At 39.3% G+C, this 18,653-nt stretch overlaps 2 protein-coding genes across 2 annotated transcripts in view; one reads left to right on the top strand and one right to left on the bottom strand.

The window, feature by feature from the left end:
- The window catches only part of Ctnna1 (catenin alpha 1), a 137,823-nt gene that overhangs the window by 31,351 nt on the left and 87,819 nt on the right, over positions 1 to 18,653 (bottom strand). The window lies entirely within an intron of this gene.
- Positions 8,251 to 14,394, top strand: Lrrtm2 (leucine rich repeat transmembrane neuronal 2). The gene is made up of 2 exons (XM_031365347.1): positions 8,251 to 8,831; positions 9,174 to 14,394. The coding sequence occupies exons 1-2, from the start codon at positions 8,828 to 8,830 to the stop codon at positions 10,715 to 10,717; spliced, it is 1,548 nt and encodes a 515-aa protein (XP_031221207.1). The 5' UTR covers positions 8,251 to 8,827; the 3' UTR covers positions 10,718 to 14,394.

Below are 18,653 nucleotides of genomic sequence, written 5' to 3'. Positions count from 1 at the left end.
TTGAAAAAGTAGAACAACTTATGATAGCATATCCCTTTAATCTTAGGACAGAAGCAGGCAGATCTCTGTGAGTGCACCACTTATATAGCTACACAGTGAAACTGTCAAAGAGATAGATAGATAGATAGATAGATAGATAGATAGATAGATAGATAGATAGATAGATAGATAGGGGAGGTGGGGGGGAGCGCTAAGGAACACATATGTGGGACAAGGGGTCAATCCTAGGTGTCAATCTTCAAAAGCCAGCCATAGCCGGGCAGTGGTGGCGCACGCCTTTAATCCCAGCACTTGGAAGGCAGAGGCAGGCAGATTTCTGAGTTCAAGGCTAGCCTGGTCTACAGAGTGAGTTCCAGGACAGCCAGGGCTACACAGAGAAACCCTGTCTTGAAAAAACCAAAAAAACCAAAAAAACAAAACAAAACAAACAAACAAACAAAAAGCCATCTTGGTTTGTTTGTTTTTAAGATTTTACTTATTGTTTTGTCTGAATGCATGCTGTGTGCAATATGTGTGTCTGGTGCCCACAAAGGCCAGAAGCGGGCATCAGATTATCTAGAACTAAAGTTAATGATGGTTGTCAATTGTAAAGTGGGTGCTAGGAACCAACCTGGGTCCTCTACAAGAGCACTGACTTATCTAGGCTGGCTAGAATTAGCAAAACAAGCCTCGGGGATTCTCCTGTCTCCAAGTCCTCAGTTGTAAGATAATAAAAGGGTACCATCACATCTGGCTTTTTTCATGAATTCTGGGAATCAAACTAATCCAGGTCCTTGTTCCATTTCCCAAGTTCCAAAACAATACATTTTAAAAGTAAGATGTTGGTTTGGAGAGATGGTTCAATAGGTAAGAACACTAGCTGCTCTTCCAGAGGATCCTAGTTCAAATCCCAGAACCCACTTGGTTGCTTACGACTGCCTATAATTCCAGTTCCACACCATTTTCTGGTCTACAAGGGCACCAAGTATTTAAGTGGTACAGAGGTATATGTAGGCAAAACACCCATCCACATAAAATAAAAATTTTCAAAAGTTTTAGAGTAAGATGCATTATGTTAATGATATTAGCTCAAATGAGAATGTTTTGTGAAATGTTTTTTAGACCTTCTATGCTACGCTTAATGTAATTGTAGACTAAGTCAGCATCTCTTCAGGTCAGGGGTTGGAATTTGAGCAAGTAGTAAGAACTAACTAGAAACAAGAGAACAGTTGAAAGGAAAGGAATAAAGGTCCCACACACAGCCAGCTGTATCACTGGAAATTCTAGTAGACATCTGTGTTAAACTATTAACAGGAAATATAGTACAAGTCTGTTTTCACAGGACAAATATGACTCTTTCTGTAACATGCTACTAATCACTGGAGAGAAACCAATGAAGAAGGAATTTAGCCCAACATTATCTTTCTGAGTGCTCTGGAAACACTCAGGTATGGGTGTAACGTCAGTGCACACCACAGCAAGCAGACAAACAAGTGGGGTTGAAATGTAGCTGTGTGTATACTATATGCCATTTATGTAATTTTATATTCTGCTCTTATCTCATGTTAAATGAGAGTATTGTCACCTTTCTGTATTCAACTTATTTCTGTGAGTTGTTATTAGAGTTTTTAAAAAGAATACTAAGAATTACAGATGATAATTTAACAGGACAAAAAGAAGGTAAGAGGGACCCAGAAATAAATGAGTTGAATGAGTGATATAATGATACGGCATCAAATTTAGTTGAGCAACATTTCTTATTATTTATTGTATTCATTATGTGCACTACTTATGAATGTAAGCATTCATAAGCCATATCATATGTAGAGGTTAGAGGCCAGCTTTTACAACTCCTTTCATCTTGAGATCCAATGATTAAACTTGGGCTGTTGGGCTCACACAGCAAGGACTGTGTGATGAACCACCTTGAAGGCCCCAGGTTTCATTCTTATCCAATCCCTAAGTCCTCCTGTACCTCTAATAAATTAAACAGTCTACTAACATTAATGCCAGAGTGGGGGAATCATTAACAAAATGGATGCAGATGTGAGAATTATAGTCAGAAAAGATCTCAGCTCAAGTCTAATTACTCACTGATAACCTTAAGATAAAACACCAGGATCTAAGACAAAGGTGCTGTGCTAAATAGCTTTATTTTGACTTGACACAAGCTAAAGTCATCTAAGAGGAGGGAACTTAACTTTAAAAATGCCTCCTTAAGATCATAGACAGACCCATAAGGAATTTTCTTAATGAGTGATTATAAGTGGGCCATGCTTGGCCTGGTGGTCCTGGGTTCTCTAAGAGCTACTGAGCAAGCTGCAAGTAGCAAATGGTAAGCAGCAGCACCCTCCACGGCCTCTGCAGCAGTTCCTGCCTCCAGGCTCCTGCCCTGATGAGTTTCTATCCTGACTTCCTTCAATGATGAACGGTGATATGTAAGTTTAAATCAGCTGGAGAGATGGCTCAGTGAGTAAGAGCACCGACTGCTCTTCCGAAGGTCTCCCAGCAACCACATGGTGGCTCACAACCACCTGTAATCTGGTATGTCTGAAGACAGCTACAGTGTACCTATTATAATAATAAATAAATCTTTGAAAAAAATAGTTTAAATCAACTAAACCCTTTCCTCCTCAACTTGCTTTGGTCATGATGTTTCACAGCAACAGAAACAGTAACTAAGACAGATGCCCAAAATTATATCAAACTGATCTAATAATTTCAAAGTCTCAGAATATTCCTCAGATATTCAAGTACTTACTTAAAAAAAAAAGTCTCTCTAAAGTAAATAACCTAAAAATCCATCATTATTTCTAGCCACATCTGAGAGGTGTTCATATACATTTCTTCCAGAAATTTTCCCAAGCTGAAACCCAAAGGCTGGGCCCATTGACCTCATGACAGTTTAATCAAACCTCAGTACCCACGAATTTCCTCAAATTGGCATCAAATTTAGTTGGGTTTACCACAATGTTGTGTGAAAATCACATCCATGACCTGACTTTCTGAGGAGATTACAGTGACACAGGAACACCCATTTTAAGATACAATAGCACCATATACCATGTTAATTCTCTCTTTGCTAATCCACCCCCAAAACCAATTTGTCTTGTTTCCAAAGGAACAAAAGTCTATGCCTCAGTCAAGAAGGGTTGGTCAGGCCAGGCCAGGGCAGGGGTGGCATCACTGCTTAGCACTCAGGAGGTGGAGGTAGATAGATCTCTGTGAGATGCAAGCCAGCCTGGTCTACAGAGAGAGTTCAGGGCACCCAGAGCTACAACAACAAAACCAAAACCAAAACCAAACCAAACCAACAACAACAAAAAAACCCCTATCCGTACCTCCTAGAATGTTCTAGACAGAATGCTTAAGTCAGTGTTTCTTTGTTGGTTTTTTTGTTTGTTCATTTTTAGTACAACAAACAAGTTTAGGGTTCTAGTCATTATGTAAAATGTAATGGGAATATAACACATACACTTCCACCACTTACTATCTGAACACTAAGCTTGATAAAAGTTAGAGAGATTAAGGAGTTAAAGTGTACTTGCTGGGGCTGGAGAGATGGCTCAATGGTTAAGAGCACTGACTGCTCTTCCAGAGGTCCTGAGTTCGATTCCCAGCAACCACACAGTGGTTCACAACCATCTGTCCTGGGACAGTACTTGCTGTTACAGAAGAGAACCCAGGTTTAGTTCCCAGTATCCACAGAGCAGATAATAACCATCAGTACAGTTTCAGAGGACTAGACTCCCTCTTCTAACCTCAGAGGACTAGGTATACTCATTTGCTCTGTTTTGATCCTTGGCACTACAAAAATTAAGTAAATTACTTAATTTAACTTGAAAAGAACTCTCAGAGAGTGTTGTTTCCAAGCTTCTGAAACCAATATACATGTGAGCCAATTGGGTCAGACTCCACTAAAACTAAAAGAAATGCTAACTACGAGATTAGTGAGTGTGAACCAGTATCTACCCCCAATTCTAGTCTGCATAAAATGGCTCTATATAGCCCACGTAAGAGAAAGATGTGTTTAAATCAAACATTATTCAAAACAGAAAGGAAGAAACCAGTAAGGGCAACCCCAAAGTTGACTGTGTTTTAAAAGAAACAAGGCCTGCTATACAAAGAAGGGGTAGTTATTAGGGAATAGCCATTGGAAGAGGGGGAAAAAAATTAAAAATGTAGGCCACATAACATTTCAGTCTGTGTCAATGAGACTTAAAGACAGTTTTTACTATTTTTGTTTTGATCTTTAAATTTATAGTACAAAGAAAAGCCCCTCGTGCTAAGTTTAAGTATCCTTCTGCCCAAACATCTATGGAAGATTCAGGTGCATCAAGCCAAAATTTATCACTAAATTATGACTCAGGGCAGAAAATAACTATAGCATTAAGAAAAGTAGGGTGTCACATGATCCTGCCACCCAAGAACAAATTCCAAAGTATATATGCCCCCGGAACAAGAAGTTATAAGATAATAGAATGCTGATACTACTTAGTGTAACCAGTATTTCTTTCTGTTTTATCAATCATTCTTGCAGGTGAGAAAACCAAAAGATTTTTCTAAAACTAAAGATCAACTGAGGGCAGGGAAAAGGTCACAGATCTGAGAGAGGACCCCAAGCACCAGCACCAGCACCAGCACCAGCACCAGCAGCACCAGCAGCACCAGCAGCACCACCAGCACCACAGAAATAACTAGGTTGTATAATGTAAAGCAGGTACATAATATGATGCACAGGGTTCTTTTAGAAAAAAACTGTGTTTCCTTCAAACCACACACACACACACACACACACACACACACACACACACACACACACACCACAATCCTACTCCCTCTACCCCATACAAAATAGTATGAAGTTGCTACCTAAGAATTAATAGATCAAACCAGGAGAAACACTGAGACCTAGGCAATATAGCATCTTTACACAAAGAGTTTCCAAGCAGTGCCCAGGGCTTCCAGCATGGTTTATCTCAACATGACGTTCAGGATACCTCTGTGCACCCCTCTGGCGCTGAGACTTTATTCTTTAGAGTTGGGCACAATTAAAAAAATGTCTTTTGAAATAAAATGTAAAGCTCACTGCCTACCATATCAGAATCAAGTTTCATTTACATATCTGTATGTCACCTCAAGTAACTCTAACCACCCATATATTTAAAAACCATACACATATTAAAAAAAAAAAAACTCTCACAAGAATGTAGATATCTATAAACGCTGCTCATTGAATTTCCTTAAAACTGTTTCATGGGGGGAGTGATGGGTTAATGCCATTGCCTCTGCCCTGATGCTAACATCTAAAGAAGTCAGAAGTGGTGTCCCAAGAACATCATCTTCCAGAGGTGGTGCTACCACTTTTAAGTCAAAAGTATCTATATGCAAAATAAAGTACTTTAAAATGTCAAGAAGAAAAAGTCTAGTTCAAGAAGAACAGGGTGGAACTGGAGAGATGGGTGGAACTGGAGAGATGACTCAGTAGTTCACGTGCAGCTCTTTGCAGAGGACCCACATTTGGTTCCAAGGATTCACATGGTGGTAGATAACCACCAGTAACTCCAGTTTCAGGGGATCTGACACCTTCTTCTGACCTTTTCAAGAACCAAACGTGCTTGTGGCTTACATATATACACGTAAGCAGAGCATACACATAAAAGTAAAACAAACAAACAAAAAAAAATTGAAGAACAATGGTATCCAGTTAGAGGGAGGGAGGAAATATGAATGAATATATCAATGATGTGTGTGTGTGTGTGTGTGTGTGTGTGTGTGTGTGTGTGTGTGTGTGTACGTGTGCACACACATGCACGCACTCCAGTTTTAAGGTAAATACTTTTGTCTTTTGGTCCACAGCCTCATCCTTCAAAACCCAAAAAGTAGGCAGGTGAAAAAAATGACTGCTGAGTTGGAAAAAGCTGTTTTTCTCAGTCATTCTGATAAAACAAAAAGTAGGATTGCTCACCCCGCTTCAGAGTGTGGTGGCAGGCTCTTGTAATACCAGTCATTTAGAAGGCTGAGGTAAAAGGATCTGTTTCTAATTTAAACAAACCAACAAAAAAAGGCATGTCTTTCTATTGCATGCCTGAGCAATTTCTCTCCCTTAAAAGCTGATGTAACAACAGAGATAATATAATTTGAATAGTTTCAGATAACCAGGTACATCAATAGGTAGTAATATAATTTGAGTAGGTTCAATTCACTAGACACAACAGTAGGTCAAGTAGACTAGAAGTCAGAAAAGAACTTAGAGTTCTCAGAGTTTACAAGTAAGGACACACCTTTCCTTCTCATTGCTAACCCCGCTTTATCAAATCCAACTGACTCACATGCTTTTCCTAAGGTTATTTTCATCAGAATGTGGCTGACTTCAATAAGACACTGACAACAAACATCCTAAGGGTTTTCTTTCAATTAGTAACAACAGAGACAAACCATTAGTCTTCCTGCCTTCCAACTTTTAGGACCAAGCTAATAGCAAACTCTCTCTGTCTATGAAGCCTAGGCTCATGGAATCAGTAGGATCTGATTAAGTTTTATCCACAGGGGTGGGAATCAACAGCAACAATGCCATCTACAAAAAGACCTAGACTAAGAAACACCAGAGTACAAAAAGTACTACAGGAAGCATCAAGGTCAGTAGTAAGAGTGGCACATCAGAGTCTGCATCAGGGTGGCACACATAATAGCCAAGCTCATTCCTGAGAATATGAAGAAGTTTAACTTGGCCAGTGAACGGTAGGTAGCGCACTGTAGTCTGACAATGTCTTTACAGCCCTCCCTCTCTCCACCCTTCAAAGTATCAGTGTGCTCTGAAGACTTTACTGACCCATCAAAGCATTGCTGCTGCCTTCTCTATCATCCTGTCAAGCATTCACTGCCTTCAACAAACCTCTTACACTTTAAACCCATCTTGGGTCACTTTAAAAGAAGTAAAGAAATGTGTATTTACATTACTAGGGTTTCCAGAAAATCTTCACACGACTCTAAAGGATCTTAGAGCCTTCAAGTCATTATCAGAGTAGCCATATTCCAATGTAGAAATTTTACCTCTTTGTATAATGACTTCTTAGAATTCACTGGTCGAATGAAATCCTCAGAAGATCACAGGCCAGTGATGTGTTTGTTTCACAGATATCATCAATAGCTTTGCAATTTCTGCTCTCAGATTTGAAACCAGACTCACCAAGAATAAGTGGTAATGGTATGGGGAAAATAAGTTCATGCAGCCAGTTCACGAGACAAATACATTTATAAAAGGCAGTTCCTTAGTCTAGCCTGAAAATATAGCCCTGATTCATGCTAGACACATCTTATGCATTTACATAAGACTAACCATAAACATTCTTGTCTGAGAAGTTATCTAACAGGGCGAAGCAAAAGTTGTCAAGCAAAAACAACCAAAACAAAAATCCTACTCCAATATTAATGTCCTTTCATATTCATGAGATGAATTCAACAAGAGCTGATATGAGAGTCAGTCAGTTCATAAATGTACCAGTAAGAGAGAGAGTGTGCAAATGCTATTTTGATGTTACAACAACCCAATCTCAACAGTAACCGTGGCTTTTAGCCAATGAGTAGGTGAGATGCTGACGCAGAAATCCTGAAGACTGTCAGAATCCAGGCACCCTACAATACTTGTTCAGAACTGTCTCTGTTCCACTGTTACCATCTGGGTCACGTGTACAAACATCATGGTGTTAGTCTGCTCCTCTCCTCTGGTAGGACATCCAAAGATCAACTCAGCACTGTTTTCCAATCAGTGTGATAATAAAGCATTGTTATATAATAAGCAGACAAGGATTCGAGTTCCCCTGAAATTCTCAATGGAAGGGGAAAAAAAAGCCAAAATTGTTTTCTTTTGGAAGCTATCTATTCCTCTTTGTTGTGCTTTTTAATATTAAGTTCTTAATGACAAAGTAACTAAGCCCACTTAGTTTACCAGCACAGTCAGTCACACTTTGCTTTTACCAAGCATGACAGCAAGGCAATTGAGTAGCTTTCCAAACTACCAGAGCAGAGGCGTACCTTGCATAGGCTGGCATTAAATCAGCACTTCATAAATCAATCGTGCCCATTTAGATGATCTCTATGCAGAATCGGCAGTCTAACACTAGCTCTCACATGCATTAAAATCATCACTCTGCTAGTCCAACTCACTGTTCAGATGGGTCTTCTTGAATGCAGCATTTATTACAACCTCATTGTTGCTTCCTACACTGAAGGAATACCAAATTCTCAAATCAGGAGTTCTTCTTTCTTGATTTATTGTAAACAGGGGGTCTTGTAATGACCCTGACACTGTTACAAAGCACAGTGCTTTTTCACAGTAAGCTTCTGGAAAACCCAAACAAAAGACACGTCACCCGGTGACGTCAGCCTATATACAGTTCTGTGTGGTCGCAGCACATAAGCAAATCCATTCTTGTGCCGTTTCTCGGAAAAGCTTTTCAGTAAATGCACTCATGCTGCTCCAGAAGCTCTTCTCTGCAACAAGCCGCCCATCTGCCATCAACAAGTTAAGCCTGAGAGAACTAACAGCTGCAGAAGGGAAAGCCTGAAGCTCCGACGATCGGCAGTAATCAGGAGGAGGAAATTATTAACTTATAATCAAAGCTGATTTAGGGGATCAGAGCACCAAGAAAATGACACCAAGGCTTTCCAGAGGAATATCCTAAGAAAAAACCAATTCACCCTGATAGACTTGAATTTTACTTGAAAAGCCTGTAACACAGAAAACAGGAAACTGGTCAAAGGCTCCTGCACGTTAGAGCCTTTTACAGACTCACTGCGTTGAGTCTGACGACCTGGACTGAATGCAGCCTCCAATGTGCTCAGAAGAATGGGTAAGTCCATGCATTTCTATGGTTTGTTCAAAGGGGAATCACGCTTTTATAAAAATAAGCCAGTGAATTCACATTTTATGATGCAAATCACTTGGTTCGGGATTTTAAGATTTATGTAAATGAATACACATTTTAAAAAGGGACATGTTTTAATCTCTCTTATACATGGTTTAAGTTGCATTCCAGTCTACAAACAAGGTTAATTTTCTGCAGTAAATGAAAAATGTTATATGTAGTGAAATCTTTCATTATGATGTTACATTTTGTTGTTGTTTTTAATAGCCCCTGTGTTCAGCTGAAACATGTCCTATCTTCTTGTTTTCCTTAAATTATATTCTGCAGGCTTACATTTCAAGTGGCCATTAGGGGCCCCTATGCTGGCAGCAATATATGCAATGAGTGTGGTATTGAAAATGCTGCCTGCCCTGGGTATGGCGTGCCCACCTAAATGCCGCTGTGAGAAGCTGCTATTCTACTGCGACTCTCAGGGCTTCCACTCAGTGCCAAACGCCACAGAGAGGGGTTCTCTGGGTCTGTCCCTGAGGCACAATCACATCGCAGCGCTTGAAAGAGATCAATTTGCCAGCTTCAGTCAACTCACCTGGCTCCACTTGGATCACAATCAAATTTCAGCAGTAAAAGAAGACGCTTTCCAAGGACTGTATAAACTCAAGGAGTTAATCTTAAGCTCCAACAAAATAGTTTACTTGCCAAACACAACTTTTACCCAACTGATTAATCTGCAAAATTTGGACCTGTCTTTTAATCAGCTGTCATCTCTGCATCCTGAGCTCTTCTATGGCCTTCGGAAGCTGCAGACCTTGCATTTGCGTTCCAACTCCCTGCGGACTATCCCAGTACGCCTGTTCTGGGACTGTCGTAGTCTAGAGTTTCTGGATTTGAGCACAAATCGTTTGCGAAGTTTGGCTCGCAATGGATTTGCAGGATTAATCAAACTGAGAGAGCTTCATCTAGAGCACAATCAGCTGACAAAGATTAATTTTGCTCATTTCCTCCGGCTAAGCAGTCTGCACACACTTTTCTTACAATGGAACAAAATCAGCAACTTGACGTGTGGGATGGAGTGGACATGGAGCACTTTAGAAAAGCTAGACCTAACTGGAAATGAAATCAAAGCCATTGACTTGACAGTGTTCGAGACCATGCCTAATCTTAAAATACTTCTCATGGATAACAACAAGTTAAATAGTCTTGATTCCAAAATCTTAAACTCCCTGAGATCCCTCACAACCGTTGGCCTCTCTGGCAATCTGTGGGAATGCAGCCCCAGAGTATGTGCTCTTGCCTCCTGGTTGGGCAATTTCCAAGGTCGGTGGGAGCACTCCATCCTATGCCACAGCCCTGACCACACCCAAGGAGAGGATATTCTAGATGCAGTCCACGGGTTTCAGCTCTGCTGGAATTTATCAACCACTGTCACTGCCATGGCTACAACTTATAGAGATCCAACCACTGAATATACAAAAATAAGCTCGTCAAGTTACCATGTAGGAGACAAAGAAATTCCAACTACTGCAGGCATAGCAGTCACTACAGAGGAACACTTTCCTGAACCAGACAATGCCATCTTTACTCAGCGAGTAATTACAGGAACAATGGCTTTATTGTTTTCTTTCTTTTTTATTATTTTTATAGTGTTCATTTCCAGGAAGTGCTGCCCTCCCACTTTAAGAAGAATTAGGCAGTGCTCAATGATTCAGAACCACAGGCAGCTCCGATCCCAAACACGACTCCATATGTCAAACATGTCAGACCAAGGACCGTATAATGAGTATGAACCCACCCATGAAGGACCTTTCATCATCATTAATGGTTATGGACAGTGCAAGTGTCAGCAGCTGCCATACAAAGAATGTGAAGTATAATATCTACTCATCATCAAAAATCACATCAGATAAGTAACCTATTTTACATAGTAGGGGCTAAATACATATCTAATTTTTACCAATGGTGACATTAAGCCTAATTTTCCAAACCAAGTGGAGACTTGAGTTTTTGAAGTGTTAAAGTATTTTTAATTTTTTAATGAAAACATATTTTAAGTGTTAAATGAAGCAATGCCCATATTAATTTGCACTCTTGTTGGAAAGTCTAAATGCTTATTTCAATATAAAACATTTCATGTATGTAATTATATACAATTGTATGTAAACATTTGCGCTAAGGTCTCCATATGTTTTTTTTTGTTTGTTTGTTTTTGTTTTGTACTGAAACAGTTCCAAAAGAAGCTACTAAACAAATATAGGTAGGGACAAAAACCTGTTTGATTATTATTCTCCATCCTATGGACCACAACTGGCTTCCTACTTAAGGAGGAGACAGCAAAGTTCTCTTGTAAGATAATGTGGTATTTACTCAAACTATAATTTACAGCCAGTATAAGAAGTAGACTTACATGTGTGCTTAAGACTGGTAAATATTAAATGTTATTCTTTCAGTTTGGCTTGGCTTAATAAACATTATCTAAGTTACATCATGAAACCAGCACCTTTTATATAACGCTAATAAAACTGGGTGACTCTTTAATATATTTCAACAATAAATCCAAGCAATTATAAAAAGATCTCATTATAATAAATCAATACTAAATAACTGCTGACTTCTTATACAACTCTAGTTTGACTTATAATGGACATGCTGATTTTTGTGGCATTTAGCCTATTATTTTAAACTAGTATTAAATTACCATTTTACTAATTAACTTACTAAATCCTCTATTATGTAAAAATTTGCATTTGGGAAAGAGAAAACTGAGTCAACTTAACAATCCTGATATACTCCATCCAGTTTGAAAATACATCCCCTCTCATGATTAAAGATGCCTTGACAAATTGTTTAAGCCTCTTCCTTCTGCCATTTTCTGATCTTTAAACTTCAAAGATCTGCATTAAAATAATTGGCTACTAAAGGTGCCTAACCCTGATTCTTGTTATATTATAAAACAAAAAATTACTTTCAAAATATGATCTTAAAGCTTGCCCTTTAATAAAGATACACATTTATATGAGAAGCTCCTTCTGAGACAGGACCTATTTCTGAGACAAATCTTAAGGCAGAACCCTTGACATTGACCCCTGCCATCACACAACAGCAAATGACAGCAGCACTGAATGTGAGGGGTTAAGAATAGGGAAAGATTGTGAGAGCCTGACTGTCAGGTTAGTGGAAGTTACTAAGCAGCAAACGTGATTATGTACAATCTGTACCAAATAATGCTCAGGAATCTCTATGATATGGAAGGAGACTCTACAGTGTAAATACGAGCACTCTGATCACAGAAACAACTGACAATGATGCCACATTTTTCATGAAGAACCACAAGTGTTCAATTTTGACTTCTTTAAGGCAAATGATGGCATACTGGGAATTAGACTCAAGTTGCCAATTCACACAGAATTTTTTTCTACAAAGAAGGCTCCACATATAGGAGAAGACAGAAAATCATTACTTTAATTTCAGAAAGGAAAAGAAAACAAGCATTTTTATGTGGAAAAATGTAAGTCCTTAAAGAAAGTATCCTTCATTCAAGGATGATTTTCTCCCCATGATTGTATTGAAAATGTTACTATGGACACAGATTCAATCATATTTGTTTTCTTTTAGCACTGAAAAATATACCCACATTTCAAATCTCTTAACAAAAAGCAGACAATATTCAGGTTTCAGTGAAAATATGCTCTTTATATTTGTTAAAGGTAGGTAGATTAGTTTGGCAAAGCCTCAGAGCAGTTCAATTCAGTTGATCTTGGGTGGCAAGCATTTCGTCTCCTGATAAAGCAGACGCTGGGTTTGTCTGAGCTGAGACAGATGCTGGCTTTCTGGCATGGAGCACAGCACACCGCTTCCCCACTGAGGAGCTGCATCAGAAGCCCTATTACAAATGAGCTCCGTGGGCTAGGATTTAACAACTCATTTATCATGGTGACCACTGCCATTTGTCAGGTGATAGACAGCTTGGTCACAATTCAGTTTTGAGCACGCAGGACTCCACTGACCCTAAATGATGAGTGGTTTTCATCATTTCAAATCACAAGCAAAATTAATTCAAACTGTGAGTTAAAAAGTAAGAAATATTAACTAAGAACTTCAATTAATCCTAAAGTGGACTCTATGTAGCAGAGCAAGCCACTTAGCATCCAAGGAAGAATAGTGCCAAAAGCCACCAAGGCAGACTATTGGGGAGGGGGGAGGGGCATGTATTTTTCTTTCCTTCCACATTTTTGGTAACGGTAGTGCCAACCAGGTATTTTTCTTTCTTACTTAAAGCACAAATTGCCATTTCTGATTGCCTACAGAAAATAAGGTTGCATTTAGTTGATATGTATTTGTACTGCAGTATCTGTGCTACCAACTGGCCAGAATAGCAAAACCGTATGTGGTTCCTAGTCAGAAAAGTGAGGGTTTTCAGGTGGGGTTTCGCCTCTTAAGCATTACCACCCAACTTTCCCTCTCCCTCATTTTAAAGGTTAGTGAAAAATGATCATCAGAAGTCAGAAAATAATTTCTTAGAAAAATGAATTAAAAATTAGTTTGCAACTACTGTTACTTATTTTTGTAGCCTACAGGGGATTCAAGCTTACCTTTCTAAAAAGAGAGTGGGCTGGTAAATCTAAAAATTCACACAAATCTCTATTACCAGCATCAAAAAACAGACACTTTTTAAGCCAAAAAAAAAAATTGTATTACCACATGTAATTTCTTAATGAGTCAAAGTTAATTTCTGTACTAATTCAATGAATGGAATTGACTAAACTTCCTAATTCCACACTAATTATTAAAACCCATCTGCTTATTATAATGCTAGTCACCAAAAGCTCAACTCCATCTTTCCAGTAAAAGCAAGCTTTATGTAGCAATAGTCTGAATTCTGAAATATGAAAGTCTTATTATTTTCTTAAGTCATACTTCCTACACATAGCTATGTAAGAGGTGGAGCTAAAAATCCCCCCATATATACACACACACATATATATATATATATATAAATAGATAATTTTTAGGACTATTTTAACAGGTAAATTACATGATAATTTTCCTAATACAGCAATCCAGTGACAGCACTATCTCAAGTCTGTTTGGGACATTAATTTTCATATATTCTCAGTTAAAATGCTTGAATCAGAAAAGATGTTTTTAAAAAGATAACACGGGCCATCTATAGATAATAAGCATTTCTTTAGCTACCCTGGGGCAAACTCATAGTGCCTGAATAAGGCCAAAATCAGAAAATGACCATTCATGCTTTCATTCTGTCACTGCAGACATCTGGAAACATCTCCAACTCCTTCAACTAATCTTTCCTTCCTTGAGTTTTAAAATCAGTATGATACATGAAATGTTTGGTGAACCTGTGAACACTGAGACTGCAAACTCAAAGTATAGTCCAAACACATTTGTTCAATTTCCTTTAAGAGCCATGGGGGGGGGGCTGTGGGGAGGGATAGGAAGAAAATACTATTATACAAGGAACTGGGTTGGCGGGACTTTAGTACAGTGTACAGAAAAGTTTTTGTTATTAAAATTGTGTATACTGTAAAAACACCAAATGTCTCCTTTGCTGATAATTTTCCTGAATAGGCATTTGTGACAGAAGTTAAATGAACAGCTGCTCTGACCAGGCTACTTTTTAGTCAAATGTGTGTGCTGAAAGAAGGGCACCTCATCATTCCTGTCTTTATTCACAAAGGCAAAATGTGGCTATGAAGGGGAAAGGGGCACATACAACACACATAACAAACCACGCTAAAAAGTCAACAGCCTTAACAACTGGGTAGAAAGTAGGGCTCACAAGCCCTGGGGTTGGTTGCTCCTCTCAATTCTTCAGATACATTACCCCAACCTGAAACTGATGAAAAGCCATGCTGGAACCTGGACTTAATAAACTGAAACTTGGCCTCTACTTCGGTGGATAGATAAATGCCAGGATTATCTTGCATTATCACTCCTGAAGTCTGTAGGCACTAAACATGTTACAACTGTAAGACTTACTCTACCTCAGATGCTAGCTCAGTAGGCATGAAAGAGGAAAACAAAGATTGTATATACTGGTGTATTTTGTTTGGCTTGAATACCTACTCAGACAGAATGCTATTCCTAGGCTCCGTTAGGGCAGAAACAACCTTGCCTTCTAGGTACCAACTGCCATAAATGATTCACAGTTCTTGTGTGAATCTTCTGCTTATCCAGCCCCAAGGCTGACAGAGATGGCATTTACAGTGCATTCACAAAGACTTGAGTTTGGATCCCAACAGCCACGAAACAAGCCAAGCATGTTACATGCATGCTAAACACCTGTAACCCCAACCTAGAAGTGGGAAGACAGGATCACTGGGGCTTGCTGGCCGTTAGCCTAGCCACAAACCATTAGCTACAGGTTCAGGAATAAATGCCCCCTCAAAGAAGTCAAAGGCAGAGTGACAGAAAAGGACAACCCACAGCCTCTTCTGGGGTGGGGGTGGGGGTGCATATGCGCATGTGCATGTCAGCATCACCTTGTATACCACTACTGAGGTATGTACCCCTCTACATACATGTGCACACCTCTCCTTTCCAATACACAGTGATTCTTCCCCATCAGAGGTTATGAGAGTTCTCTTGGCAGAAACCCAGTAACTACTTAGAGAGGAAGGAAACACAACATACACTTTTATATCAAGAACAATTTCCCAGGGACTAAACCACCAACCAAAGAGTACACATGGTGGAACTCATGGCTCCAGCTGCACATGTAGCAGAGGATGGTCTAATCCGTCATCAATGGGAGGAGAGGCCCTTGGCCCTGTGAGGGCTCTGTGCCTCAGTGTAGCGGAATGCCAGGGCCAGGAAGCAGGAGAGTGTGGGTTGGTGAGCAGGGGGAGCGGGGAGAGAATAGGGGGTATTTCAGAGGGGAAACCAGGAAAGGGGAGAACATTTGAAATGTAAATAAAGAAAATATACAATAAAAAAAAGAAGGGAAAAAAAAGAATAATTGTGTTGACACCATCAGTAATGGTGGTTTTACATTTTATAAAAGGAGCAAATCTCCATACTTTATGGAGCTACAAATACAGCTCATAAATACAATTCTCTTATATCTTAATGTTAAAACCCCTATATAGCTATACCTGACTTCTCTATCAGTTATTTTAAAGACTGCCTGGATAACTACAGAATTTTCAAGTTCCCACTGAAATACAAAGAAGGTATTTCTATCAAGGTTATTTAAAGTTGTTCCCACTCTCCGTTTATAAAAATGTCTGACCAACCAGGTGGAAGTCTCCCCTTGGACAGAATGTACTACAAATTACCTTTACAGAGAAAGAAGAGAAAAAGAGGCAAAGTGTAACTATTCTAAACAGCTTTCCCCCACTCAACCTTGACCTTCCTCTTCCCCAGCTGTTTTAGAAAACCTTGTAGGCAAATCTTTAACCTCCTTTCACTATCTAAAAAGGACAGCAAGACATGTCCAAGGCAAGTACACTGAAGAACCTTAACCTGGGAAGCCATGAATTATACCCTCTATGCCCCAACCCAGTCGGCCAACAAAGCCTAAGGCCTCCCAGGAATCTGAAGGAAGTCAGCATTCAGGAGCACCTGTGAGCAACACTAACTGCCAAAGCCTAGTGACTCATCTTTTTCATAAGAACCATAGTTTAAAACTGCAGAAACAATTCTCAATGCCTTTTTACAAATTTCAAGAGGCTTTACCTAGAAGAACAGGGAGAATGTACAAACCGAGTCATAGTTAAGGATTAACTGTACTGCACAGTCATTCACAATTGTGCTTGGAGCATAACTTCACCCTTTGACTGTGGTATTTAAAGTAAGGTTACCAAAGCTCCAAGCTGCTTTTCTAAAAGTGATCAGGTAAGAATCAATAACCATCTATATTAGCTAATCTGTCTTATTATTTTGAGGGCCAAAACACTCTTGGGTGGAGGTGGGGGAGAAATACTGCCAGGTGGTGGTGGTGGTGGTGGTGGTGGTGGTGGCACACACCTTTAATCTCAGTAGCCAGAAGGCAGGGATAGGCAGATCTCTGCAAGTTCGAGACTAGGCTGGTCTACACAGTGAGTCCCAGAACAGTTAGGGCTACTACACAGAGAAACCCTGTCTCAGATTAACAACCCACCGTCAGCAACAAGAAATAAGTAATTCCCATCAAGATACAGCCAAGTGATATAGCACTTGCCTAGCATATGTGAGGGCTGCCTCTCCCTCCCAAAGTCTTACCTGTCAAATAAATGAAGACCAACTGGTTGGTGTCCAGTACTTTAAAAGAGGGATGGAGAGGCATCATTTACAGAGAGCCTAAATCTATAGAATCAAAAAGGTAGAATAAATTTCTATGTGCAGAATAACTGAATTAAATGATTAAAAAGCAAAGATTCTTAAAACAAAAGGACCAGAAAATGTTCCACAGTCTTCAAGAACCTTTAGAAATTGATACAATAGTATGCATGGTTACAAGGATTAAACTAAGACCTAGAGTGTTTTTAATAATCCATAATTAAGGATTAGGCAGCACTGTCAGAACAGTGAAACAGTACTTGGCCTTGATCTTCCCAGGGACTAAGGCAACAAAAACCAAGCGAGCTGGTAAGGAAATAGGCTCCAGCCAGGTGGAGGATAAACCAGCAGTGTGAATGCTAAAGTAAAAAGATTCCAAGTTAGAGGCTGCTCTGGGCAGCAGAAGAAGATCTTATTTCAGAGCAATCAATCAAAAAAAGAAAAGAAATACTGGTTTATTTAGAGGAAAGACTAACATGCAAAAGTCTGAATAAATGGAATTAGATGTAGAAACAATAAGAAAAATTGTCCCAAGAAGTTTTAGAAAAAAAATCAACAGGCCTGTTCCTCAGGTCAGTTCTTGATCAGCAGCCTACTAGCTTATGCTGCATGTTTTGTGACTACCCAAGGCTAACGTCCAGAAAGTCTACAAGAATAAGTAAGTACTTCTTTATTTCTTCCTTATCATATCTCAAATTATGTGTTCCTCACACACATATAGGATAGTCAGCAAATACCTAAAAAAAATTTACACTTCTTAGTATCTTTATTTAGTTATTTTATTTTAGTTTTATTTGAAACAGTTATATATTATGTAACTTTATGTAAAGTAGGCTAACCTCCAACTCAGAGAGATCTACCTGCTTCTGCTTCCTAAGTACTTAGAGTAGAGGCATGTACTACCATACTTAGCTCATATGATTTTAAATTAAAAATATGTCCCATAGCTCAGTAGTTGAATATTTGCCTAGCATATACAAAACTCTGGGTCTGAGTCTGAATACTTACCAAAACCCCAAGGGAAGCTTGTTTTTGCATCATACCTAGTTGTGCCAAATACAATCTAAGTGTTCTCCTTGACAACGAATCTGTAAAATAGTTAACTAATTTCCCAAGAAAGGACAAGTTTAAAATGATAAAACTACTACCAGTTGACCAGCTTTTAACTTCAAGCTTTAAGGCTTACTCTGTCTTCCTGCATTTGTTATGTTGCTATAGATAAGAACTCTTTCCTAGTCCTACCTACCCTTAGGGCCTCAAACATGCTAGGCAAGCATTCTAACACTGAGCTACACACCTAGTTTAAAATACTGGAGAAAACAACTTAAGAGGGGAAAACATCTATTTTGCCTCGTGGTTTAAAGGACTTCACACCATGCTGCACTGGCTACATTGCTGTGGGCCTGCATTGAGAAGAGCAGAACACCACAGTGCCTGCCAAGAGCATGTAGCAGAGAAGGCTGCTGGACTCCAGACGGGGACAGAGAGCAATCACTACTTCAGAGCACACTCCTAGGGACCCACTTCCTCCAA

The sequence above is a fragment of the Mastomys coucha genome, unplaced genomic scaffold (assembly GCF_008632895.1).
Source record: "Mastomys coucha isolate ucsf_1 unplaced genomic scaffold, UCSF_Mcou_1 pScaffold13, whole genome shotgun sequence".
Classification (NCBI taxonomy): domain Eukaryota; kingdom Metazoa; phylum Chordata; class Mammalia; order Rodentia; family Muridae; genus Mastomys; species Mastomys coucha.
This window is presented reverse-complemented; position numbering and strand designations above follow the sequence as displayed.